Below are 26,099 nucleotides of genomic sequence, written 5' to 3'. Positions count from 1 at the left end.
GGCCCTCGGGCGCTCTATGTGGGAAGAGCCCCGAGTCAAAAAAGAGTCCCAAGAATACAGACATATAAAACAACAAATACCCCGTTGAAGGGTGTATATAAACTCTTAGAGAGCTGGACTCGCTCTCTCTCTCTCTAGTCAAGCTTGCCGCCAAAGCCCTGGACGAGGCCGAGCACGAGCGCGCGGCGGATCGTCATGCCCTCCTTGTACCTGCACACGATCCAGTTGCCGTTCCCGCGCGACGCGGCGGCACGGACGACGAGCTCGGCGGCCATGCGGCCCGTGTTGATCCTGTTCTCGCCGTCGGCGTCGCCTCCGGGATCGAGCGTGGCCTTGAGTGCGCGCCACGCGTCCTCGAGGAGCATCTGCTCGGGATCGTCGGACGGCGCCGAATCCGGGTGCGACCCGCCAAAGGGACACGAGAACGACTGGCATAGCCTGGTGGCGAAGATGAGGAGACCCGGGTCGTTGACGACGTGCGAGTCGGAGAGGTGGCAGCATGCCTTGAGACGCGTGAGGAGGTCGGGCTGCGTGGGCGGCGATCCTGCGGCCGCCTGTGCAGCGGCTGCGGCTGCCTGTGTGGCGGGAGACATGGGTGACGCCTTGGACGACTCGCCGTTGCTTGCCAGTGCTGCGGGCTGCTGGGCGCCGACTTGCTGCTGCTGCTGTTGCTGCTGCTGCTGAGGGTCGTTTGTGGACGACGCCGAGGGGTCGAACATGTTGAAGATGGGGAAGGACGCGGGGCTTGGGCCCTTAAAGTCCAAGTTGCCCGCCGAGTAGTCAAAGTGGGGCTCGGGAGAGATGGGGAGCTGGAACGGCGTGGGCAGGTTGAAGCTGTATGGCGCTGGCAGGTCGGTGGGGTTGGAGAAGAGGGGGATGGCGCCGGCAGTGGACGACGCGGCGTTGTTGTTGTTGTTGCTGTTGTTGTTGGGGCCAGACGCGGGTGGGGGCGGCATGTTGCCGGCCATGGGGGACAGTTCCGCTCCATCGCGGCTGTTCTCCTCCTCATCCGACATGTCACTAGTGTCCGGGTCGGGCAGACCACGCAGACGGCGTTCGCGCTGGCGGGCCTCTTTACGGGCGCGCACACGCTCGCTCATAGGCACACCACCGTCCTTGAGCGACTTGCCCCGACCAGTTGGGCCAGATCCAATCTTGGGGCGATCCGCATCAGGGAGGTTCAGGAGTGCACGCAGCTGGCCGTTCTCAGTCTCGAGGATGAGAATGCGCTCCTCGAGCGAAGCAAGGTGCTCTGCGCGACGCAGACGGAAGGCACGCTGGACCTCGCGCGCGCGGGACGGGGGAAGCTGGTCATTGGGTTTGCGGCCGCGAGGCTCGTGACGGTCCTGTAAAGGCGGTTAGAAACTGGACTCTAGTTCTCGTAATTGCGGTGGATGTGTGGGGATATGCCACGGGTGGGCATGGAAGAACAACGTGGAAGGGGGGTGGGAGAGGTCATTGGGATCGGTGAAGGGGAGAGTAGGAGGGTGCATGCAGATAGTAGCAGACGGGTGTGGGTGTGTGGGGTAAGGTGGAGGTGGATGGTACTGAGTGAGATGGCCACGAGGGCGAGATGACCCAGGTGACCAAACACACGAGATGGGGGGAAGAGAAGGGATGGTTGTGTGAGATCACGCACCTTTGGCGGTTGGACCGAGGGCGTAGAGGAGTTTGACGCTGGCGCGGTAGTTGCCGACTCGTCCATCGTGACGCGTGGCCTGGCCTGCAGTGTCTAATGCCGATGGGCGGGGTAGGTGTGAGGAACGGAGTGGTGGATGGGGTGGTGGTTGACAATCGTTATCGATTGCACATGCACCGTGTGGGCGTGGTGGCAATAGATGGTGGGTGGGGAGGTGAAATCGTTTTCCAGGCGGGGGGGGCGAGAAACGCACACTGCACGGCGGCGTCGCTCTCGTCTCACGGATGCGTCTGGCGGTCGTCTCACATCGGCGATTCACGCGGATTTATTGCCAACCTAGCTTTGAGGCAGACACAAAAGTATTAGAAGCGGGAGTATAATATGTATAATGTGCCCATAATAAACTGCCTCATTCCTAATCCCCCGCCCTGGTCCGATCACGCCGGGTGTGGCGAATCTGAGCGCCAACTTTGGAGAATGTGGCATATGGATTTCTCCGCCACCGCTTCCAATAAACGCGCGCGGGTGTGAAAATGCCATCCCAAACCAAATCATCGGCCACTTTCAAACAAAAGGCGACAGCGATCGCTGGCGAAATGTGAATACTTTTGGAATTTCTAATACGGCGATTCACTACATCAGCCACTAATGCATTGATTCACGTGCACTCCACACAGGGCGCAGGCCGCAGGCCGCAGGAGAGGCCAAGTTGCACACAACTGTACACACCAGATCGATCGGGCGTCCAAAAACCCAAAGACGTCACATCGCATAGGCCAATTCGCCATGTTGCCGGATTTTGTGTGTATTCGGCGCGACCCTCAGGCCAAGATAACCCCACACGATATGCCAATATGCTTACCCCGCACGCACGTGAGCGACCGGTCGGTCCGCTCAACTAATTCGTATACCAAACTTTCGTCTCCTTTGAGACGTGCCGGCGGCACTGGGTGTGCAAACCCTTGCCGCGGCAGTGATCGTCGCCCATTTCCCTGCGTACCACCATTTCCCATTGTCGTGGGCTGCGAGAGGCCACTGCATCCATCTCCCACATCGCTCCATCTCCCACATCGCATACGTCTGCTTGGGAGGAGACCACGCGTTGCCGCCGGTAATTTGACCCGCAAATGCAGGGTGGAGAACTCTCCAAACCAGCCGAGCCCTTACTTAGGCCTCTGCAGTGGGCATGGCGTTGCCAACTGCAACTGCACCGCTATCCTGTTCGCCACGCAAGGACCACATGGGCATTGTGAAGGTGCGAAAGCGTGCATATCACCTTTTGCCGCCAAGGGAATGCGAGGTCAAATCTGATAACTCTAGAGTAACGCGGGTCGTACAGCCCCTGACTAGTTCTACTCTCAACCTTCGCACTGCTGTGGCGAAGACTGATGCGAGGGCACTCTTCCAGATGTGTGCAGAGAACCTTCTGGAGCATTCAGCACATACACGTCACACGTCCTCTGCGGACAAGCATGTGGTCAAGCGTGGCAAGCATCGCGTTGCCCCGTGCACTAATGATTGTGCATACAATGCCAATGACGCGCGTCACCTGAGCGCCTGAGCGAGACGCCACCATGTGGAGCGCTCTGAAAATGCAACAATACGGCTCTCGGATTTGCCTCGGCTTTACTCTTCTGGACACATTATCTGTTGCATATATCTGCTTCCAAGGTCGGCAAACTCCAGATGAATCCACCCTTGTATTGATCATTGAGGCCTGGAGCCGACGCCCGGATAACGAGTGGAGCGGCCCGTTGCGCCTTTGACCTTGATAATCAATGGACACACGAACAAAGGTGGGAGAAAATTGCAAAAACGCCCTCTCCCTCTCCCAGATCCTGTTGATCTGTGGAGCAACGGGGAATCTGCCGAGGGGGCGGTTCGCCAGGCGGGGCCATCTTCCACTATCTTTGCGATAATATCACACCACCACAGTACCCACTTGGGCCCGATGAGATATGTTTCCGGACAGCTCACGCCATCAGCCACAAGCCGACGTGTGTTGGGATCCCAATACCCAAGTGCCTTAAGCTTGTTTCTCGCCAATTAAGCAATTCTCTGGTATTTTGGAAGTCTGACCACACGATCGGGGCCCAGATATGATACCGAAGTGCGGACAAGTTCAGTGCGTCTAGAGCGCCCACTTTGCACGGGTGACCAGGCACTTTCGTATAGCCCACAGCAGCGATGTGGATTATCTGAATCTAGTTGTAAAATCACGTAGCAGACATCACACCTGTGCGTCTCGGCAGTGTCGCAACTGTGTGCAAACGAGCACATTGGGCACTTGACGCATCGGAATGGATCTCCTGGTACGACGTAGCCAAGCTGTGAGGCAACGCGGCGGCGGCGGCCGCCGCCGCCCGTGCGTGTGCGTAAATGAGATGAGATTATTCCATACAACTCAGCGCAGACGTGTCACACTTCAGCCATCTGTCGCTGCCCTCAGCAAAGACTTCGGCCCAGTGTACCAGTAGTGTGTGGCGGCCACAACACCCTCCTCGGGACGACTCGACGTGCAGCGCTATAGACTCGGAGAACGGAATGGACATGCACCCCGGCCCGGGGTGATTGCAGCCCATCACGAAGCGTCAGGCGCAGCACATGCGGAATGCGTAAACCACAGAACTATCGCACTCCTGAACGGCCCTCACTCATGCACTCACGGCCTGCCTCGGTCCGAACGTGGGTCAGGCGGAGCCCAACGCCAACCCGCGCCGACATGCCGGGCCGTGGGGGGGCCGTACGAATGGCGATGCCAGGCGACGTGCTAGCGTGTACTGTGCATGACATGCCATGGCATGACATGACATTTGCAGCTACTGCGGCCACCGCGCCTGGCACTGCGGGCTTGGCTCAGCTATCAGCTGATCGGCTGATCAGCTGGGCATTCTGCAGAAATCCGTGGGATGGCGTGACGAGCAAAACCACGATACAGGCGGTGGGCAAGTGGGGCCGGCGGCCGCTGGAAAAAGTGTGCAAGAATCCAATTTGGGAGGGACCGCAGCAGTGTGCTGATGTGCGAGTATTTGGGAGACTATTGGAACGCAACTCACACTTGCATAGGCGGCTCGGATTGGCATATATGACATGCAGACCAATTGGCACAAACTCATGTCTCGGAACCGGTGTCGTTCGGAACTAACAGTGGTACAGTGGGTGGGTCGGGTCGGCGTGCTGTGGGTAATGTGGATCATGGCAGCAGCGAACATGGACATCGGCTCGAGTCCATCCTAAGGGTCAACGGAGACGATGACGACAAGTTAATCTGCGGTGTATGTCTGTTGCGATGCGTCACAGCGCACAGCGCAATCAAAACAAAGCAACACTACTGGTGAACGGCGTAATGCAAATACATATGCTTAAATGCAGATATGATTGATATGTTACAACAAAGTCGGCCATGGTGGCCATGGTGGGTTGTGCACAGCGCACCAACGTGAGGGATGGGACTCAACTCACTGGCGTGCTGTCGCTGGTGGATGTTGTCTCTACTGCCTTTCTAGGACGACCACGGTCGGGTTTGGTGGATGCTGGTGGGCTGTCACTGTTGACCTCCTTCGGTCCAGTCTCGGATGCGGCCGTCTTCCTGGGTCGCCCACGCTTAACTGGCGATGGCGGGCCGTCGCTGCTGACGTCCTTCGGCTCGGTCTCAACTACAGCCGTCTTCCTGGGCCGCCCGCGCTTAACTGGCGATGGCAGACTGTCGGCTTTGTCCTTGGCATTGACGACGGCCTCAGTCTCAGCTGGTATCGTCTTCCTGGGTCGACCTCGCTTGACTGGTGCCGGTGGGGTGTCGTTGTGGCTGTCTTGAGCCGCTGGCGCAGGTGTCGCCGCCACTGCGTTTGATTGGCGTCGCCCTCGCCTGCCCTGGGTGGGAGAGCTGTCGTCCTGGTGCTGGAGCTGGAGCACTTGGCCAGGAGCCGCGTTGGCATTCGGCACGATGGCGACCCCGGCCCTCCGCGTCGGATCCCTCAGGAAGCGGTTCATGTACTTGCGACTCTTGTACCTCCTCTTGTGCATCACGGCGTACGCCTCTGGGTCGCTCTCCGCCAACGCCTTTTCCTCGGCGTCCCACACGCGCGCATGCTCGATCCAGTGCTGGCGGTGCGAGTTTCTCCTCGCGCGCGCCCGGCGTGCGCCGGCGAGCAGCTTCTCGGTGATGAGCATTTCAGCACGCTCGTTCTCCGCGTTGAACAGGCCGCTAACCAACTCCTTGTATTCCCTGTTTGTAGACTCCCAGCTCTGGTCGGGTCGCGAGAGGGTGCTTGACCACTCACCGAGCCCCTCCGGGTTGTCGATGTCGAGCCGGCGCCAGAACCCAATCTCACTGCGCATGTCGCCTATCCAGTCCTCTTGGCGCAGTTGCATCTCACGGCGGAGCTGGCGGCGACGCACGCGCGAGCGAATCATCATCGAGACCTTGATAGGTTGCGGCTTCATGCGAGGCAGGGGCGGGTTGAAGTAGGTTGCCCGGATGATGGAGCCGCGCCAACGGGGCTTTGGGGCAATGGCTGCGATGGCTTCCTTCTCGGACTGGGCCAAGGCAAGCTTCTTGGCCTTGCGCGTGGCGTTGTCCTTGGCTTGAGCTTCAAGCTCGCGAAGACGGGGTGATGCCAATGTGATGTCGTTCAGGAGGGAATCCTCGGCCTGGAGAAAGGCTTTGGTACGGAGGAGGGAGGTCCATTTCCTCCCTGCGCGCCAGCGGTCGCGCACCGCGTCCAAGAGGTAAGGGTACGTCGACGAGGAAGCATACGTAGAAGGAAGGGGAACAGGAAATTCGAGTGGCGCTGAGGGGAATGCAAGTCGCTTGTTGTTCCGTCGCTTGAGAGCCGGTGGTGGTGGTGGTGGTGGTGGTGGTGGTGTTGATGGTGGTGGCGGTGACAGCAGAGGCTGAGCGGTCTTGAGTGCTCGGATCAAGGAACGGTAGTGTGCCCATCTCGTTGGGATCCTGTGGTCATAGTCGCGGATAAACGTAGGGCGAACAGTGACAATGGGTGGCCGGGGTGCGCGAGAAGCATGCTGTGGGATGACTGGTAGAAACCTGGGACTGTTGGCCCATAGGACGGGTGTTGGCCGTGCCATATGAGAGCGATGCGGTAATACAGAGTGGAGGTGGAACACAACTTTTGGCAACTGAACGCGCGCCCTGACCTGGCCTCGTTGCGAGAGACACCTCACGCGACAGTCCACCTCACAGGTCATAGTTCACAGAACACACACAGGCAAACGACAGCACCCAAGGCCAATATGATCAGTCGCAGCAGCACGATGTATGAACAATCAAGCTGCAGCTCGGTCCCTAAAGGTGTGTTCTCAATGGTGCATGTTCATAAAAGTGTGGTACAGAGTTTGAGGAAATGTCTTGCCGTTGGTTTCTCCACAACCTCATCGGTCGACGACCTAGGCCAGGATATAGAATAACGGAATCCCAACACACACGCACACGCCCCGCCTCACCTCGACACGTCGACGCCTCAACCACTGTATGAAGGTGGGAAGCGGAGCGTCTCGGCTCAAACAGCGAAGCGCACACGCGGTGCTGGGTCAATCGCGAGGAAGCCGTGTCCCGTCGACAGGAAATATACGCCAATTGCTCTCAGAGGAGTGCGGCGCTTCCAATCAGTCGAACGCCCAGAAGCTTCACAGAGTGAGCCGCTGGGACCGGGCCCGTGAGGAGACAACAACAAGACGACGGCTCGAATTTTGTAGCGTCCACGGCCGCCAGCAGCGGGTGCGAGCGCGGCCTGGCGGGCGAGACCCCGAGATCCCGCGGCGATATGGCCCTTGTGGCACTTTGCTGGTGGAGGTCGTCCACTTGGCGTGTCTGGTGATTGTTGTCCTGTCGTTGCTTTCAACCAACAGTCCATGCCTGCAATGCAAGGGCAGAGTGAGTGCAGGCATCTAGCGATGGCAGGTACATTACCAATGGCTATGGTCCTAGGGAATACGACTTGTGATGGCCCCCAAACCCACCACTCGTGCTTCACCACCAGTCGTTTTCCTCCGGGCGACATGTCGCTTCCGCCTATGTCCTTCACCCTCTACGCATCCCACATACCCAACCAGGCAGCTTCCCGAAGCACATGATCAGACTAGATCACCTTCCTGTTGGTTTCCAATCAGCAGAGAAAAAACAGTAGCAGGTCATAAGGAAAATATCGTTCCGATTACTCGGAGACACTCCTGGCGGCTCAACCACCTGCCGTCCACATCTGCCAGAGGCCAAAAGGGATTGCTTCGCTATTGCGAGGCTCTGTAGCTTCCTGACGGAGAATCGAACTCCGATCTCCCGCGAGTTGTAGATGACAAGCGAGCATACTAACCGTTATACGATCAAGAACTGGATGACATGGTCATCCTCTTTTCCGGCGCGCGCCGACGGCCTTTACAGCTCGTCCTGAAGCATGCATGCAATGCAGGGAGCAAGGGATCATGCTGGGGCTTGATGTGTAGCTGATGGATGTCCCGGAATCTCGATTCCTGGTGGTTGCGGCGGTGTTGAAGACGGACCGCGATAGAATGACTTCCGTTGGAAAGAGGTCATGACGATTAGGTTGTGCAGCCGAGATATGCAAAGTTCTACGGCGACCTGTCCCTCCACAGCCGCCACCACGGCGTCATCTACACCACTGTCCATTGCCATGTCACTGTTTCCAGGTCCCATACAGCCATCAGCGTCGCTATGTGCGGCGCACGCGTGAGCCTTTGACAGGACGGACCTGCATCGGCGGATCGGTGGCAGATGTGCGGCGACTTGCTCAGCTATCGGGCGATCGAAAAGTGCTTTGAGCAGGTGGAGCACCTTGTTTGGCACGGGATGTCCGGCAAGTAGCTGTCTCAAGTCTGTACGGGTAAGTAGTCCAGACAGGCCAGACATGCATGGTAGCCGCAGACGGCGCAGGACGTTGACGGTGACAAGACTAGCCGTCGTACATGGGACGGAAGCAGTCTTGATTGTGCCTCGCCTCGGAGACTTTTTAGCATCCAGGTGCCAGGTGGGTGGCCGCACGGGTGGACGGAATTCAGTAGAGAGAGGGACACCGGCAAATGCGGGAAGCTCCGCGCCCAAAAGGTCTCTAATTACAGCCCGTCCAAGGCCGTGTCAATCGGCCAGCTAGCTGCAGGGATCCACAATTCTTTCTTTCTTCATCACCCTCCATCCAACAGGTCAGCATGGACAAGGGCCCGTCCGCTCCAGGGCCCACCACTGCGCCAGTAGTGAAGCGGACACGCAATGGATGCTTGACGTGTCGACGACGACGCGTGAGTTGATTCCCTGATCACAAAGCACAGGCCCCAGCTGACGTCAGGTCAAATGCGACGAGGTCAAACCCATCTGCGAAGCATGCCAACGCCTCAGCAAGCAATGCCACTGGCAAGACCAGGAAGGTCCCCTCCGTCGAATGTCACACAGAAGGCCCAACGCGACTGCGTGTAGAGCGTGTAGAGGCAGAAAAGTCGGTGATCAAGGTTGTTGTTGAAGGCCGCTTCGCTGACTGGGACACAGCTCAAGTGTGAAGGAGATCCGAGTTACGGTACCTGCTCTCGATGTCTTGCCAACGGCATCCAGTGCGAGTGGGGAGAGGGAGACGACCGCACCCCAGTGTCGCAAAGGAGGCTGGTACGTTCCAGTCACTCGCCTTCGCAGCCGTCCTCGTCCACAACACATCCCTCCCCTCACCACTCGCGGATTCACACCGAGATTTCGACGACCTTGGCAGACACGGAAGCCCTCGTGGACAGATACTTTGAGGTGGTACACCGTGAGTTCTACGTCTTACCTTTGAATGCTAATCCACCAGACTTTGGCTTCTTCACCTTCATCCACCAGCTGCGCTTCAAAAGACTCTTGCAAAAGGGTCAAGCGCCTCGCGACCTTACTCGAGCCATGGTGGCCAACGTCCTGCGGTGAGTTGACTTCAGTCCGTTCCCCAACTGACCGTGTTAGCTTTGCGTGCGACCCCACTCCATCCAACATTAGCCGCTCAGATAGCCTCATCAATTCGCTCGTGGCATCCATGATGCCACAGGTACTGCAAGGCTTTGGAGTAATTCAATTGATGGTGAGTTTTATAAAACGTTGGGTGGAAGCTGACAGCAGGCCCTGCTCCTCGTTTGTCAGGTGGAAACGTGTCGTGACAACTACTCGTCCTCGTGGCTGTTGACAGGCAACTGCGCAAGGTGAGGGCGTATGGTCGTGACCCGTGAACTGACTCTGGTCGCAGAATGATGCAGATGATGTCCCTCCATGTGTTTGACAGGACGTTCCCAGACGACATTTCCGAAACGCCTCTCTCGCCACTGCTCTCCGCCGAGTCTCTTCGTCGCGTGGCCTGGTCTGTCTTCTACCTTGACTCTCTGGTCGACGGTGGACGAGACGGCTACAACATGGTCGATGTCAACTCGTTCCGGGTCCAGCTACCTTCCAACGAAGCCTGTTTCCTGGGCAACGATAACGTACGGACTGAGCCACTCATTCCAGAACCGGGTCGCGACAAGTCCGAGGTCATTGGCATATCTGGTTACCTCGTGCGCGCTGCCTGGCTGCGACGCCGTGTACTCTACATCGCCTTCCGCATATCACATGGCGAAGGCAACATTCCAGATGTCCAGGCCGAGCTTGACCACATGGAGAGGGACATCAACTGGTTCATTAGCTCGCTCCCACCGCGTTACCACTTCTCCCCCGACAATTGCATCCTGCACCGCAAGCGGCTTCCGGCCTTCATTGTCTTGCATCTGTTGCGACACAACCTCTACGTCATTCTTGGTAGGGCCAAGCTGCTCTTCTACAAGAGGGACCCTATTTTTGAAAACATGATCCCCGGAGTTCGCCGGCAGCGCATATCCTATGCCCTGCCAGTCGCGGGCATTGTGGAAGAAGGTCTTCGAATGGGCACGCCGTTTGACCCTCACGCAGGTTTCCACGCGTATGTTGCTTTGGAAAGTGAGTACTCCCGATTCATGAGTCGCAACTGACGTCAGTTCTTCTGTTTGAGCCTCGACGTATTGCGGTAACGGACCCCAACGAGGATCCCAAATCGGACCGCTATGTCAAGGCCATTCCACCATTGCTGGCCCTCATTCGCGACTTGGGCCGGCGCTCCATCAGGATTCACTACTTGGTGCGTGTTGACCCTGACGGCAGATTGCTGACAATCAGCATGCGGAGGCAGTCCACCGCCTGCTCCGTTGTGAATTCTTCTACCTCCTGAGTAGCTACGACCTGGAAGTATTCAGCGCCGAGTACCAACCCGTTGGCCAAGACGAAGCCGAGTTTGACTTCCGCGACTTCCGTGGTGCCAAACTGGAGCGGTTGCGCCGAGACCCTCGTCAACAAATGCCGACAGCGCCCATCGGGGACGCCGCATTGTTAGAGTTCCCCTCCGACCCCCAGCCGCTCACCCTCGAAGCGGCCAATTCGCCTCGAGTTGCAGCTCAGGACACCAACAGCACCACGCAGCAAGACCGCCAACCTGCGACCCGCCACGGTACACCGCCAGAGCGATACGAGCGTCGCGAGCGTCCAGTTGGTGCTGGACCGCCTGGCGCGTTGGACCACTTGCATCGTCGGCTGGAACCCTCAGAATCAGCGACCCACCCTTGGATACCCCTCTTTGATCCGAACCCCGTCCAGGGAGGGACTCTGGACCTCTCGTGGCTGTGGGATGAATCTGGTGCGGGGTTGCAGACAGGAGACCCAGCCGACTTCTGGGGACAGATTGGTCAGTGATAGAATAAGCACCGCAACGAGGCGGGCAAGGAGACGATGAACACGTAGAGAAAGAGTAGTAGCGTGAGCAAGCTCGGTTGGTAGCTGTTCGGATTGTCTACCCCCATTGTACAGACATAGCATTGTGAGGGATGAGTATGCACACAGTCTGTGATGCGACATGTGCCTCGATGACCTCGGGGCTACCGCGGGTCATGGACGAATCCCGGCATGATATAAAAGTTGTGTAAGAGATTAAATTAACTGGCTACGTGAACACGGGCTGGCCACCCTCTGGTGTCTGGATCCAGGCGCGCTGCATCTCCACATCCTTGTCGTTGAGAAGCGGGGCCTCCTCCTTGGACAGACCAGGGAGCATGGCACCCGGTCCCCAGACGAGACCGTTCTCCGTGACGTACTCGTCCCAGTGAGCGAGCAGCTCTTTGAACTTTTCAGGCTCCTTGTCCGCGAGATCGACGTTCTCTCCGGGATCGTTGGTGACGTTGAACAGCTCCCAGCCATACTCGTCGTCCCAGCCAGACGACTTGCCGCCGTGGGTCTTGGGGAGGTGCACAATCTTCCACTCGCCCTTGCGCAGCGCCGCCTGCGCATGGAGCTCCCACCCAATGGGCCGCGTGGAGGGGTACACGGCCCACTCGTCGCCTGCTGCCGGGTCGGCATGCTCTCCGCGGCCAAAGTAGGCAGCCCAGCTGCACCCGGTCATGGCGTGGACGGCCTTGCCGCGGTGGAGGACCTTGCCGTCGCCTTCGGGCTTGAGGGAGAGGCCTGCGAGGTCGAGGAATGTCGGGGCGAGGTCCATGCAGGTCATAAAGGAGCGGTTGAGGCCGCCGGGGGTCCAGTTTTGGGTCAAGGTTCCCTTGGCCGGCTTGACGATGGCAGGGACGAGGATGCCGCCTTCGGACGGGAAGCACTTGTACAGCCTCGACGGGGCCGTGGACGCCTGGGCCCAGAGCGGGCCAAGCCTGCGATCGTCAGCAATGGGTATATGGGAGGGACCTCACCAAGTGTACGAGTTCCACTCGCCAATGTTCTCGAGCGAGTTGTCGTAATGGTCGTGAATCGCTTTCCTAATGTTGTCGCCGAGAACCGCTGCACGTCAGTATACCGGCCAGGGCGCACAGTACGTACGGATCGCCTCCAGTCTGCGGGTGGTGTCAGCACATGGTTCCCGCCGCAGTCTTTTGACCACCAACTCACGCAGCACCCTCGGCACCGTTATCCGACATGAAAATGATCATCGTGTTGTCATACTCGCCCGTGTCCTTGAGATGCTGGATGACCCTCGCAATGTTCTGGTCCATCTGGTCGACCATGCCGGCGTACGCCTCCATGGCACGCACCGAGCACTGACGCTCGTAGTCGTTGAAGTCGTCCCACTCGGACACGTTGGTGGGCGTGACGACGTCATGGGGAGTGACGTCGGGGGGAAGGATGCCGAGCTCTACGAGTTTGGCAAGGCGCTTCTTGCGCAGTGCATATGGACCGCCATCGTAACGCCCACGGTACCTGCGGGGATCAGAATCAAGGACATCAGGATCGTCGGCTTTCTGAATTCGCCACACATGGCGTGCTGGTGGGTGCTCACTTCTCGCGGGTCGCCTTGGGGGCTTGCAGCGGCCAGTGCGGCGCAGAGTAGGCAAGGTATCCAAAGAACGGCTTTGCCTTGTCCTCGGCGCTCCGGTCGTCCAGGTAGGAGAGGAACTTGTCCGTGTAAGTGTTGGATGAGTAGAACTGGTCGGGCGCGTCGGTGGTGTTGGCCGGTACGTGGACGCGCTTGCCGTCCTTGGCATGGATTGGGCGGCCGCCGGCACGGTTGCCCGGTGCGCCATTCTCGAGCACTGGCTCCCAGCCGTAGTGGTTGCAGCATCCCGGAAGCATGGCGAATGACTCTTGGAAGCCGCGAGACTGTGGCCCATTCTCGACGCGGAGCCCAAGGTGCCACTAAACGAGGTGCCTTCAGCGTTTGGTCCCACACGAACACAAACTCACCTTGCCCGCGAGGAACGTAAAGTACCCGTTGTCTTGGAGGATCTCGGGCAGACAGGGCACCTCAAAGTTGAGGAACCCCTCGTGGCCAGCCTTTCCGCTCCAGCGCTGAGATCCCCTCGCGTTCGACTTGAACTCGAGGAGACAGCCCAGGCCTCCGAGATGGGCGTCGGTCCCGCTCATGACCATGGCCCGCGTGGGCGAGCATGCTGCCGCAGTGTGATAGTTGAGGAGCCGAACTCCCTCCTCGGCCAGTGAGTCGAGCGCTGGTGTCTCAATTTCCGCGCCGTAACAACCGATGTCGCTGAAACCCTTTCCGCGCCATGGTTAGTGTCGGATGATAATTATCGCCAGTTCACCGCGGCTCACCAGATCGTCAGCGATGATAATCAGATAGTTTGGCTTGGAGATGGTCATGTTGAAGCTGTGTGTGGGGGATCGCGACGTGCGCCGTCCACCGGCCACCTTATGTACACCTTGTCCTTGCTGCCCATGCACACAGCGGCGCTGCGTCGCTCGCTCGCTCGCTCGCTACGAGGCCGAGCGCCCATTATGTGTGATATGACGTGCATGGTGAATGAGGTGAATGTGCTCTAGGCTCTCGGATACCGCCGTGCGCCGAACGAACCGAGCGGGGCCACATGGCTGGCCACATGGCTGACACGTGGATGGCACACAAAGCTTTAGACTCTGCGCTAGCTGCGGCTTCTCGCTGCGCTCGCTGCGCTTTTGCTGCGGTGAGGCCCGCCGCCTGGCCCATTTACCAGGCGCGTTAGATTAGATGCCGCTGCCGTCCCTCTCTCCCGTCCAAGACAGCGTCCTGCTTTGGACGTCCCGTTTTCAAAACAAGCGCCAGTTTTCTCTGGCTGACATTTCCGCTCACGTCGGGGCTGGACGACGAAAAGTGCTGGGCAACACTTGGACATTCCACGAGCTTATGTTGGCATCGTACTCCTCTGTCACGACATCGCACCACGCGATGTTCTGCGCATAGGGTATTGGGCTCTCAACCCATACTCTAAATACAGCAGCTCACGTCAGTGGTCAGTCGGTACAACCACCCACTGCCACTTGATCTCAATAACAATGCCAAAGAAACCGGGCTCCAGATGGAGCAGGATGACGCCCCTGCTGGCGTTCTCTTGCTTCTGCCTCGTCGTCGGCGACCTGCTTTTCGGTTACGACGTCGGCAACTTTGGAGGTATTCTTGGTAACCCCGTGAGTAGTCTAGTCGTACACCTCCTTTTGACGAGCGTATGGTCACTGACACGGACAGGGCTTTATCCGCCAGTTTGGAAGCAAGAACGCAAATGGTGTTTACAAGCTCTCGTCCCTCCACACCTCCCTCTTGGCATCTCTGGCCTTCATCGGCAAGTTTCTGGGATGTCTGGCAGCTGCGCCCTTGATCGAGCGATTTGGCCATCGCGTGGTGTTTGTCCAGTTGAGTGTGGTGTCTATCATCGGAGTCATCAGTACGTGTCGAACGAGTGACCCAGCTGACCCCGTCTTCAGTTGAGATCACATCCGCTGGGACGGGCCCGGAAACTGGGCGTCTAGCTCAACTCATTGTCGGACGCATTGTCGTCTACGCTGCGATCGGACTGGTCGAGATCTGCGTTTCGTGAGTGTCATATCCGCCCGGCCTTGTGCTGACCCTTTAGAACGTACCAGTCAGAGATCGTTCACCCAGGAATACGCGGATTCGTTGTGACAACGCTGCAGATGTTCCTCAACTGCGGTGGCCTGCTCGCATCTGGCCTGAACCGGGCGTTCCGGTTTGACACCACCAGCACAGGTTGGAGGACTGTCACCGGTGTGCAGCTCATCTTCCCTGTCCGTGAGTAGCTGCGTAGCCCGTTTGCTCGTGCCACGGTTCCACTCCGCTGACATCCTGTCAAAGTCATTGTCGCTTGTGTGCCCTTCATTCCCGACTCTCCACGATGGCTTCTCTCCCGGGACCGCAACGACGATGCGATCACTTCACTCCGCCGACTCCGACCAGCCCAGGAAGTCCAGTCCGGCCAATGCGAAGAGGAACTTGCGAGTATCAAAGCGGGGCTCACGTCCAACGTTCACAAGAATTCATGGATGTCGACTCTCCGTGGTACCAATCTGCGGCGGACCATGCTTGTGGTGATGTTCTACACCTATGGCCAGATCACAGGTCAAGCGTTCGTGTCGACCTACGCTGTCATCTTCTACCAGGCCAACGGCTATGCCGCCCATGCGTTCACATACCCCATCATCACAAGCGTGTTCAGCATCCTCTCTTGCATCCCGTGCATGCACTTTGTGGACACGGCCGGTCGCCGGGTAGTCTTGATGACAAGCTACTTTCTACAAGCCCTGTTCCTGTTCCTCGTGGCCGGCATGGGCAGCCTGCCCAACAAGAATGGCGCAGAGAAGAATGCTGTGGTAGCATGGGTCATGCTCTTCGGTATCAGCTACAGCGTAAGCTACTTTTCTCTGTGAAACGAGCTGACATCCAGCTGGGAGGTGCCGGCGTCCCCTACCTCCTAGGAGCAGAGCTTCCCAATCACTCTGTTCGCGAAAAGACATCCACAATCGGCACGTCCATCAACGTGGTATGGGCCTTTGTTGTCAACTTTTCAATGCCCTACCTCTTGGCTGCAATCAGCGTCAAGGTCGGATGGGTTTTTGGCAGCATTTCCGTCTCTGCACTCGTCCTCACCTTCCTGTTCCTTCCAGAGACAAAGGGCATGACCCTCGAGGAGATTGACGACGTCTTTGCAAGACCTTTTAACCCCTTCCGTTCATCAAGGGTTCGTGAAGATGACGAGTCGGAGATCGAGCAGATCGAAACGGACCGTGAAGGCAACAATAGTAAAGGCATAGAGAGTCCCCAAAGTGTAAGCCAGTCAATCGCTCCTCCATAATTGTCTGTATTGTCGTTGCATTCGCATTCTGCATGGCGGAAGATTGCCACACCTGCACCAAGAGGCACTTGACTAACACATATGCTGACATCCTCAGGGCGAGGGAAGCCTCTCACACGTCCACGGGTGAAACAGGCTCGCACCGTCTGCGTGTGTAGTCGCGCACTGATGGGGCGACGGCAGTTGCCAGTTGATGGAGAAGCCGATGATCCCACTGTAAGATCCATTCCACAACCGTCCGCTTCCCCATCAGTGCACCTGTCTCACTCTTTCCTTCGCTCGCTCTCTCGCTTCATCATTTACTCACTGCCCGCCATGTCTTCCTACTATGACTCCAGCGAAGTGGTAAGTCCAGACGGTGATGCTCCTATGGCTGCCACGGCGAGCAGAACCGCAAAGCAGCCTGACGCCATAGGCTTCGCCGATCGATCAACACGGACACTACAGCGACCTGGTTCTAGAGGGACTCACACTCGTCAACGAAGGCAACGTGCACCAGCGTTTCCCTACCGAGGCACCCAGCTACGGCATCGTGATGCCCAACATGTCGACCTTATTCGTTATCGTCGACAAGCCCGACGAGCTGAGCATGTGTGGGATCAAGGAGGGCGACGGGGAAGAGTACTGCTCTTGCATTCCTCGCAATCCTGATCCCAGGCGGTGTCGCCACCTGTGGGCCATGGAATTCTTCCTCGAGCGCCAACGACGCTCTCCCCAGCCCAACCTCGAAGTGCGATACCCAGGTGTCCGTAGTCCAATCCGCCGTGCCAACACCACTCCGCTCCAGATCGATCCACTGGCCGATCCCGAAGGTCTCTGTATCTTTCTTCTCCTCGCCAAGAGCACTGTATGGCTCGACCTCTTCGATCGGTTCACGAGCACCTCACCCCTCTTCTACGCCCTGCGTGACTTCTTCAAGAACGTAAGCGTTGGTAAACACGTCGACTACCAAGCTATCTCGAGCGCGTACAAAGGTGAGAGGGCCTTGGGTTGGTTTGTGACTGACTCCACAGGCCACCCGTTGCTCAGCGGCCAACTGTATCAGTATGATGCGGGTGACGTGCTCCACTCCATGTTGGAACACTTTGACTTCCTCACCAAGCAAGACCATTTCACCCATCTCTTCAAGTGGACAGCCCAAGTCACCGCTACTTGCGACAACTGCAAGGCGGGCCACACGAATCCAGACGAGAAGGTTGGATGGAAGAAGCTCGCGATCCCGCGAACACGCAGCTCCAGCACCATGGCCAGCATCTTCGATCTCGTCCAGTCCTCTGAAGTCGCGTACAAACGTATGCGGTGCAATGGGTGCGGGTACGACACCTTCCACAACATCACCCAGTCCCAGACCTCGTGCGGCAAACTCCTCCTCATCGAAGTCATCCCCATTCTGCGACCAGAGCCAGTCAAGCCGTTCTCCATTCCACCCTCGGTGACCGACTCGCACGGCGTCCACTGGGAGCTGGTGGGGTTCCTCTGTAACGCCAGCGGCAGCATTGAGGGCAACTATACTGCCGTCATCTACCACATGGGAAGACTGGTCGAGTTCAACGGGCATCACGAGACGCCCTGGACGTTCCGCGGACAGCCGTCACTCCGCCCAGTCCTGATACTCTACCAGCAGGCAGCTGAGGGCCAGAGTCGTGAGTGCAATTGGAGATTGCTGTATTTGGTTCTGAGCTGACCTACCGTCCAGCACACACTCTACCCCCCGAGGACGACTGGGCGTCGAACCTCAGCAGCAGCACTGATACGCTGGTGAATGAGCGGCGTAGGAGTGTCTGATGAGCGGGGGAGAAGGTGCAAACATTCCATAGAATGACAGAACTGCATGAGCATGGCATGAATACATTGACCTCCTTTCGTCTACCAACACGTCACACACGTCTGCACCATAGGTCAGACTGTGGACTCATAGGACTGGCAATCGAGCAAACCTCCATTTTGTCAGATTTCTCTGATTTCTGCTGACCAGTTAGTGATATAGTGACCGGACGTCGGAGGACCACGACAGCACGCTGCCAAGATCCTGTGACGGTCTTTAGAGTAGGTATCTGCAGTTTTATTCGCCGAGGCGGCGACGCATCCCAGGCAAAGACGCCGAGCGCCCCAACCATCGCTATTGTGCCCACCATCCTCCCTGTCCAAGGCATCGGGTGCCTCTACTTCACCGGGAGCTCCGTCATGGCCCCACACCTTGCTACATGCTCAACTACAACGTATTGGCCTTCTTAGTTCAGTGGTTAGAATTTTTCACTAGTACCACTCACTCCTATGAGTTGCTAAGATGAAAGGGTCACCCGTTCAATTCGGGTAGAAGGCAGGAGCAGCTGTTCAAGTGCTTGCTTTTTAGTATCGCCGGCTCCCTGCCTTACAGCAGCACCCAATTTGGAGAGGGGTAACGGGCAGGGCGTTGTTGGACAGCTTGGTATCGCTTTCCATGACATGACCTCCTTCAGAGTTCGAGCAGGTTCTCAATGGTGGTCGTGCATTGTTGACGAGCCGAGCGGAGAGGTAGTTCCTTGGACTCTCTCAGCGGTACGTCGGTGCATGCACAGGCATGCCTAGGTGGTGGCAGCGTGTGGTTAGCAAACGTTTGAGGTACACAGTGCCACGGTTGTCGACCGCCCGCCACCCGCCGCGTTACAATTGCGTTCCTCCTGCCAACTCAATTCTTTCCCCCGGTACCGGTCTTAAGGCCACCAGAATAAAATTTTGTCAAGCCCTCTTAGTTTAGTGGTTAGAATTTTTCACTTGTATTTACCTAGTATTAGGTTGCCAAGATGAAAGGGTCACCCGTTCAAACCGGGTAGAGGGCATTGCTACATGTGTAGTTCTCTTTTGCCAGTCATCGGAGTACCGGTCCTGGCGACGTTCTTTGACACCGTTGGGGGTCCAGAGAATCTAGCCGTATGGCTGCTTAGGTGGATATTCAGGTTGTTTTTGTACCGCGCAATCCTCCCGGCTGACAAAACGCAACTATTTCCCGCTCCTGCAACATCCTGCCATATTTTGTCACACCGCTATTTCTCAACCATCCAATTCCTAAGGCATCGTCCTCAAAATCTGTACCAGAGTAGTACACATGTAGACCTATCTGTGTTAAATGGATGGGAAGCTTAACAGAAGTCATGCGCCATAGCCACCCTGTTACTCTCCGTCGGCGAGTGCGTATTGCCTCCTCCCCGTTCTTGAGCTCAAACGCCCTTGACGCAAAGTCTTAAAGCATCAACAGGTTGCCTTCTTAGTTCAGTGGTTAGAATTTTTCACTAGTACTCGTGGTCTCTTGACTCCTGCTACGATGAAAGGGTCACCCGTTCAATTCGGGTAGAAGGCAGCACGCTCGTAAGAGTGGACATCTTTTGACTTTTTTGGAACGCATAGCTATGGGAAGTTGGGCCGAACAGATAGCGCAATATATGCTGTGTGGCAGGATTCTCTGGCGTTGACGATTGCAAAGGTGAGGTTGTGGCCCATCTCCCGAACATGGGTGACCAAGTGCCACAGTCAGAACGTGGAGCCGTCGGTTGGAGGTGCTGCGCCGTGCAACCCCTCTTAGCGAGAGAGAACCACAGATGCGTCAGCATGGAGGATAACAGGATGCGAGACGGGTCGCCCTCCACTCTCGCTTGGGGTCTTGCAGGAGATCACAAGGTTTGTCAGCTATGTGGGTGCGAACTACTCTGCATTGACCATGTTTGGACATCCGTTCTGCATCGGTTACCTGCTACGCGTTGGAGCGTGCAGGATCTAGTTCCAAGTCTCCAGGACACCAGATGCTCAGGAAAGGAGGCGTTTTGCCTTCCAGGGGCCATACAGGACTCTTCACAGGAGCGCAGGAGTGCACACTCCTGACGGCGTCCACAGCGGTTTCGGCACAAGAAAGCACCGAGGCTCATGAAAGTCTGGCGGTGCAACATCTCGTCCGGTGACCGATATCTGTATCGGCCGTCGCGGCATAGATGGTAACCCGGTATCGTTCGCGGTGTAACTAGCCCGAGACTGCATCGGTTGTCTTGATATCAAAGAGGATCGCCTAGTATCGCAAGTGAACGCGGAGGAAGGACTGCCCCGGCACCCGGCGGACCCCCGATCATGGTTTGCCGTGGGTGACACGTTGGGAGTGTGGTTCTTGAGGGTGGCATTTTGAGACAGGTCTTCTTCTTGTCAAGTCTTGCCTTCGTCCAGTCTCACACCATGCAATCTGCTACCCTTCTCGTGACCGTAGTTGGCGATCCTCTCAACCCGCCTGCACTGCTTTTCAGATTGTCCATATGTGAATGTAATCCCGTGGTATTCAATTCTTCATATTCCTACTTCTGAACTACTTCGGAACGCCTAAAACTAATGGAAAACAATAATATACTAATGTAATATAAACCCAAAACCTCAACGAGCAGCTGGCTTGTCGCCACTCCTGCTGATACCAACGACGCGGCCACCTACAACCCGTCCTCGGAGCATGGAGAAGAAGACCTCGCTTGCGCGCCTGTCAAAGGCCGCAGAGAGAAGGGTGTGCTCGTCCCCGTCATCGGTCTCATACTCCTCGCGCTCGCGGTTGGCGTCACGACCACGGGGGTGCTGGGGCTCCTGCTTAACCTCGACAGTGTCAGTGCTTGCCGTAGCCGTGGTAGCAGTTGTGACGGTCGTTTCCGTCGTCATAACCATGGTGGGCGTTGGGGGGGTCATGGGTCCTTGGTCCTCCTCGTCACTGCTATCGGGGGTGGGCAGGATGCGCATACGCTTGCGTGCGGATGTCACGGGTTCAGCAACATCGGTGTCTGAGTCTGAGGGAGAGTCAGCGGCTGAACCCATGTGGTCAATGTGGGGGTGGGCCATTGGGAAGTGCGGGGGGATTGTGTGGCGGCAACCGGACAGCAGTATTCCGGGAAATGGAACCTGAGCTGCTGATGTCCGCCACTCCCTAAATCGCGGCGACTCACCTGGGCTATCCTCGACGCGTTTTCGGCGCCTGGAGGCGTCGGCGCCGGCTCCTGTTGCGAGGAACATGAGCGCTTCTCCTGCTGCGCGCTCGCGTTCCGGTGAGGCGGGGAGGAAGGGTACCGGCGCTTTGGTTTCCGGGCCAGCGGCAAGACCGAGAGAGAGGCCCAGTCCGACGCCGAGGCCGAGACCGCGACACTCGCAGCAGCGATGGGCGAGGCCCTCTCCGGTGGTAGTCTTCGGGGGGGTGAGAGGGTCCTGACCGGTGGTGTGGTCGACCTCGTTGCCAAGATCCACCTGGTGGGCGGGATCGCGGCCTGGTGGCGTAATACTTCGCCAACTAGCCACGGTGGAGCGCCACTTGTCAATGTCCATGGGTTCGGCGCTCTCGCGCGACTGGAGAGCAGTGTGGAAGAGATCTGCACGACGACGCTCTGCCTCGCGTGCAATGACAGCCTCCCATGCACGAGCACATCCTGGCCCAAGGCCGTTGCCCAGGTTGGTCCAGGAACCCGTGCTTGGGCCAGCGTTGGAAGTGTCCATGGCACTTTCGCCACTAGAAAGGGCACAGCAGTTTGGCGCACCGCACGACTCGTCGCGCTCAACTTGCTGCCGCAGTTGGAGGTATGCACCCATGAACGCCGCGACGGCAGGGCGCGCACCCGGGTGCAAGTAGAGCGGAGCGATCTTGGCGACAAAGCGGCGTGCGCGAGCGAGCGTGGCGCGTTGGTGGGAGACGCGCTTGCGGAAGGGTGGGCGTGTGAGGGGCTGGGATGGTGACAGGGCGGGTGTCTGCATGAGAGCTGGAGCGGGCTCGTGAGGTGGGGAGGATGGTTGGGCAGCAGTGGAGCTGGGGGCTGGAGCCGTCATCTGCGGCGGTGGGCATGCGCTTTTGGAGGGCATCGAAAGTGACGCGGGGTTGTCGATGAGACTGCCCGCTGACATAAACTTGCGGTTCATGGGCAGTTGCGTCCGTGTGGCAGCTGGGAGGGGTGGGGGAAGCATTGGAGCGAACATGTTTGTTTGCGGGCCGTCGAACAGCTTGCCGCTGGGATGTGTTGTGTACTATAACGTGGATAAGGTGATGCTGTGGTGCCGTAAAGTAGAAGTAGTCTCAAGGAACTGGCTCCACTTTATTGTTGTTCAAAGGACAGGCGGAGGGACCCGCATAGTGACCGCAATGGTATGGACTCCTGGAAACATCGGCGCCGCGCGGCAGGCGCCGGGAATCGGGTGGTCGGGCTCTCTGAGCGCGGCGGCGACGACTAAAGTTCAAAGGGGAAGGGTAGCAGCACGTGTCGTATCTGTGCACGGATAGCATGTGGAATGAATGGCATTGCAGTGAAGTGGCAGTCATTGCCTGTCCTGGCAAAAAGAAATGACGCGCCCTGGTCCACGCAGTGGCCATGACCACGATTGCACAACATGGGAAGCCCGGGCCTGATTTCGCCGGCGGGTCATCTTTGATTGTGGAACCGCGGTCCCACCACATGCAAGACGGCGGCGGACGCGGACTTGCGGGGCGGTCCTCTTCGCGCTCTTGCCCCCTTCCAGTCAGGCCCAGGCCATGCATGCGGCGCCGTGGTGTGCCGGTGTTCGGCGTCTTACCAGCGGCGGCGGCGTCTTTCGCCTGCAAAAATGTACGCGGAGAATGGCCCGTGATCGCCATCGGCCCTGCGTTCTCCGAGGTACCAAAAGGCAGAAAAGCAGGGAACACCGGTCTAGAGGTTAGAATTGGACGCAGTGATCGCAGTGGTGAGTTGTATGGGCCCTACTACACTGTTGTTGGTGTTCTATGCGATCCGGCCCGGGGCGGCAACGTCAATGGCATGGGCACGCCGCATGGACGGCTCCACTATTCGCCGCAGGTACCAAAGCAAAGTGTATCCATGAAGCTTCTTGCGGTCGCCTATTGTGGTCGTGTGCTCTTTTTAGTCGCATTACCATGAGCAATCTGGCGACTTTATTGTTCTTGCTCAGATGGTGAAGGCTTGGCGCGGCGATGCCGACCGCCGCCGGCGGACGATGCCGCGGGGGTATGCCGGGATCCCTCTATCGGAGAACTGTTTTTTTTTGTTCGATTCCGGCACAGACCGTCCGCGTCTTGTGTCTTGCTTTGGTTCTCCCGAACCTGGGAGATGCAGACAAGACATATGCGTCCGTATCCTTGTGTACGTGTGGCGGTAGTGGGTATATGCGTACTCGTAGGTCTGTGGTGCCTCAACCGATGCATACCGTTTTAACGGAATGTATTTTGAACTGCCAGCCTCCAGCAAAACGGCCACTATTGACACCAACTCCCCAGTCGTCATGGAGCGATCCGTTTCCGGACCGGATGTCAGATGACCCCACACAGAACACAAGCGAACGACCAGTGCGGTCTATTGTGAGCTGTTCGGGTGCGCCGTGGTGTGATTCTCCTGCACTCCACCCCATTTCCGCAATCTCCCGGTAACTGTGGTAGGTTAGTCACCAAAACACTTCGCCTTTGCCGAGGTGGTAAAAGGATCTCCTCCACTTCGCATGTGATGACCGGCCGCTGGGAGTGGGACAGAGACGAGGAAAGCATCGACGTCACCGAGGTGCCGGCCAAGCAAAGAGGCAAAAGGCTGTTCAATCGGTCCCAGAAGTTCTGCCTGCGCCAATGCCTCTTTCAATCGTTCTCCCATCCCGGCCACACAAATCTCCACCAGTTGTATGATGACTTGGACACATGACGTCAAGTTACAGCATCTTCCTGTAGATATAGAAGTCTTGTATGTATCTTGGTTTGTATTGAAAAAGTCACAAGAGTCAATCCCATTTGTCGAATTTACGTTTTGACCGATTAATATCTGATTTATGTGGTTTCTACGATCTCTACTGCCGCCAGGTGTGTTTGTACCTGTGCAGGACCCGTCGAACCACCGCCAACCAACTCATCGCTGACGCTGCATAATCACTAATATATCAATACGAGGCTATATTCTTCTGCTCTACTCCTCGTCGCCACTGTCGGCCATGAACGCACGCAAGTCTGGGAAGAAGTCGGCGCCGTCGGAGGGGGCGTACTCGGGTTCCTCGTCATCTCCCATGCTGTTGTTCGACGAGTACAAGTCCTCGAGTCCCAGGATTTTGTTCTCGCTAGCGTTTCTCCACTCGTCGCAGTACTGCTTGGCAGCGTCGAGGGGCAGATAGAGGCGATGATCCTTAAGCCGGCGGTCCAGTGCGGCTGCCTCGAGCCCCAGCCATGGCGCATGACCGTCCGCCTCCGGGGAGAGATCCTTGTTGACAATGTACTCCACATCGTAACCTTCCTGGACAAGGATACGGTGGAGATCAATCTCTCCACGGAGGGTGAGCGTGTTGCTCAGCTGTTTCCCGCGCTTATTGGCAGCCTCGACCCACACCTTCGCCAGCTGCCTGGACTCGATGAGCAGGTACTTGCTGGGACCCGGAAGGCCGTACTGAAGAGCGCGGCGACCTGTGCACGTGTCAGATCCGTTCATCAGAGTTTGACTTACGAATGGCGCCGCGAAGCTCCTTCTCGAACGACTTGTCGTTCAAGACCTTTGCTTGGTCCTCCAGAGACTTGCAGTCGGGGCGGACGTCGGGGATGGCCTTGGCGAGCATACGCTCGTAGCGCGCCCGGGTGTCGGCGTTCTTGTCCTTGATTTGAAGTGTATTTTGCCGTAGGCGTCGGCGGCGGTAAAAAGCACGACGGTGCGTGCGGTTCTCCCAGTCTTGGCGACAAATCGCACCTGGCCGTCCCTCAATCCACTCTCGAACCTTGGCGAAGGTGGTCTCGATGTTCATCTGGCGCGGTGAACGCGTAGACTTCGAGCGAGAGCCGCTGGCCGTGGTGTCGGTAATCGCCTCGGCAAGGACCGAAGAGCGGTTTACCGAGAGGGCTGATGTTAGTGGTTGGTTGTCGAGTAGGACTCATCAAGCAACACTTACAGATGGCGCGGGGCCGAAGTACTGCATCACCTTCAGGTATGCAAAGTCTTGCGACTTGGACTTGGACTTCGTGCTGAGCGCGAAGTTGACGAGTGCTCTCTCTTGGCCGATGAGTTTGCGAGACGAGGCGTGTCGTGGACGCGCTCGCGGGTGCGCAATTTGGTGGCCTGGTTGGGCAGAAGGGGGCGAAATTTTGTGCTCTTTATCATGCGCCTGAACGCCTTGTGGACATGTTTTAACGTCTTCGCATTAGAACAAATTCGGCCTGTGCGATGTAAGTATCATGAAGAGGAGGATTGGTGACTGGTAAACACCCACCAAGTGCGGTGTAGACGACGACCAGGAGAATATCGGGGTCGCTTGTTGTGGCCGGCTCTTCCAATAAAAACAGCCTGGCCCGCTCGAGGGAGAGGCCAGCAGGGTCGAGAACGGCGTCGAATGTTACTTTGACAGCGTTTATAATGTCGTCCGAGGGGGGCGATGCCAACGGCACAAACAAGGGGTTGGCGAGGGCAAGGTTTCCCTCCCTGGACTACTTGGGAAATTGCTTTAAAGCGGACACGAGGCTTTGCATCTGTCAGAATCTCTGCCTTCTTAGTGGTACCTACGCGTTGGGATGGAGGGGCATGATACTGGTTGGTGCCCGGAAAGAAAAAGGTGGATGTGGAGAAACGGACAAAGTTGGCGTTTGAGGAAGAGGAAGAAGAGGATAGCAGGGATGGATAGTGGGACGTGTGATGCGGTGCCACTTTCAAGTCGTGCGCGAGAACGTTTTGATTCCGTACCAAAAATATCGTAACAACCGTGTGTGTTTTATGCGTTGGGTTATGATATAAGTACCAGCGAAGGAGGACGATAAAGACTGGTCGCTAAACTTTGGAGCTATGCCACAAGCGATCGATGCAGTCCCCTTGCAGAAGGATGTAGATTTAAACGTGATTTTATCTAAACGTGGTAAATC

General features: G+C 57.4%; 8 protein-coding genes and 4 non-coding genes across 12 annotated transcripts; 6 read left to right on the top strand and 6 right to left on the bottom strand.

Moving 5' to 3' along the window:
- Positions 1-134: 134 nt before the first annotated feature.
- Positions 135-1,705, bottom strand: EHS24_001748 (uncharacterized protein; the record flags this gene model as incomplete). The annotated part of the gene is made up of 2 exons (XM_028617513.1): positions 135-1,346; positions 1,640-1,705. The coding sequence occupies 2 exons, from the start codon at positions 1,703-1,705 to the stop codon at positions 135-137; spliced, it is 1,278 nt and encodes a 425-aa protein (XP_028473976.1).
- A 3,387-nt stretch (positions 1,706-5,092) lies between these two features.
- Positions 5,093-6,724, bottom strand: EHS24_001747 (uncharacterized protein; the record flags this gene model as incomplete). The annotated part of the gene is made up of 1 exon (XM_028617512.1): positions 5,093-6,724. One exon carries the CDS (start codon positions 6,722-6,724, stop codon positions 5,093-5,095), a length of 1,632 nt encoding a protein of 543 aa, XP_028473975.1.
- A 1,177-nt stretch (positions 6,725-7,901) lies between these two features.
- Positions 7,902-7,982, bottom strand: EHS24_001746. The gene has a single exon. It is a non-coding gene; the product is annotated as a tRNA-Asp (tRNA).
- An 833-nt stretch (positions 7,983-8,815) lies between these two features.
- EHS24_001745 (uncharacterized protein) lies at positions 8,816-11,375 on the top strand (the record flags this gene model as incomplete). Its single annotated transcript, XM_028617511.1, has 7 exons — positions 8,816-8,905; positions 9,150-9,550; positions 9,591-9,705; positions 9,744-9,823; positions 9,868-10,589; positions 10,628-10,767; positions 10,806-11,375. 7 exons carry the CDS (start codon positions 8,816-8,818, stop codon positions 11,373-11,375), a joined length of 2,118 nt encoding a protein of 705 aa, XP_028473974.1.
- A 247-nt stretch (positions 11,376-11,622) lies between these two features.
- Positions 11,623-13,778, bottom strand: EHS24_001744 (uncharacterized protein; the record flags this gene model as incomplete). Its single annotated transcript, XM_028617510.1, has 7 exons — positions 11,623-12,337; positions 12,377-12,464; positions 12,504-12,517; positions 12,573-12,881; positions 12,961-13,316; positions 13,365-13,673; positions 13,731-13,778. 7 exons carry the CDS (start codon positions 13,776-13,778, stop codon positions 11,623-11,625), a joined length of 1,839 nt encoding a protein of 612 aa, XP_028473973.1.
- A 669-nt stretch (positions 13,779-14,447) lies between these two features.
- EHS24_001743 (uncharacterized protein) lies at positions 14,448-16,235 on the top strand (the record flags this gene model as incomplete). Its single annotated transcript, XM_028617509.1, has 7 exons — positions 14,448-14,579; positions 14,638-14,833; positions 14,874-14,982; positions 15,023-15,198; positions 15,262-15,812; positions 15,851-16,190; positions 16,231-16,235. The coding sequence occupies 7 exons, from the start codon at positions 14,448-14,450 to the stop codon at positions 16,233-16,235; spliced, it is 1,509 nt and encodes a 502-aa protein (XP_028473972.1).
- Positions 16,236-16,573: 338 nt separating this feature from the next.
- Positions 16,574-18,043, top strand: EHS24_001742 (uncharacterized protein; the record flags this gene model as incomplete). The annotated part of the gene is made up of 4 exons (XM_028617508.1): positions 16,574-16,603; positions 16,674-17,232; positions 17,272-17,901; positions 17,955-18,043. The coding sequence occupies 4 exons, from the start codon at positions 16,574-16,576 to the stop codon at positions 18,041-18,043; spliced, it is 1,308 nt and encodes a 435-aa protein (XP_028473971.1).
- Positions 18,044-18,483: 440 nt separating this feature from the next.
- Positions 18,484-18,581, top strand: EHS24_001741. The gene has a single exon. It is a non-coding gene; the product is annotated as a tRNA-Thr (tRNA).
- A 399-nt stretch (positions 18,582-18,980) lies between these two features.
- EHS24_001740 lies at positions 18,981-19,077 on the top strand. Its single transcript has one exon. It is a non-coding gene; the product is annotated as a tRNA-Thr (tRNA).
- A 419-nt stretch (positions 19,078-19,496) lies between these two features.
- Positions 19,497-19,595, top strand: EHS24_001739. The gene has a single exon. It is a non-coding gene; the product is annotated as a tRNA-Thr (tRNA).
- A 1,052-nt stretch (positions 19,596-20,647) lies between these two features.
- On the bottom strand, positions 20,648-22,216 carry EHS24_001738 (uncharacterized protein; the record flags this gene model as incomplete). The annotated part of the gene is made up of 2 exons (XM_028617507.1): positions 20,648-21,045; positions 21,202-22,216. The coding sequence occupies 2 exons, from the start codon at positions 22,214-22,216 to the stop codon at positions 20,648-20,650; spliced, it is 1,413 nt and encodes a 470-aa protein (XP_028473970.1).
- A 1,958-nt stretch (positions 22,217-24,174) lies between these two features.
- Positions 24,175-25,766, bottom strand: EHS24_001737 (uncharacterized protein; the record flags this gene model as incomplete). The annotated part of the gene is made up of 5 exons (XM_028617506.1): positions 24,175-24,662; positions 24,703-25,089; positions 25,135-25,359; positions 25,457-25,665; positions 25,747-25,766. 5 exons carry the CDS (start codon positions 25,764-25,766, stop codon positions 24,175-24,177), a joined length of 1,329 nt encoding a protein of 442 aa, XP_028473969.1.
- Between the last annotated feature and the right edge of the window lie 333 nt (positions 25,767-26,099).

Source organism: Apiotrichum porosum, assembly GCF_003942205.1.
Source record: "Apiotrichum porosum strain DSM 27194 chromosome Unknown scaffold_11, whole genome shotgun sequence".
NCBI classification, from domain to species: Eukaryota; Fungi; Basidiomycota; class Tremellomycetes; order Trichosporonales; family Trichosporonaceae; genus Apiotrichum; species Apiotrichum porosum.
This window is presented reverse-complemented; position numbering and strand designations above follow the sequence as displayed.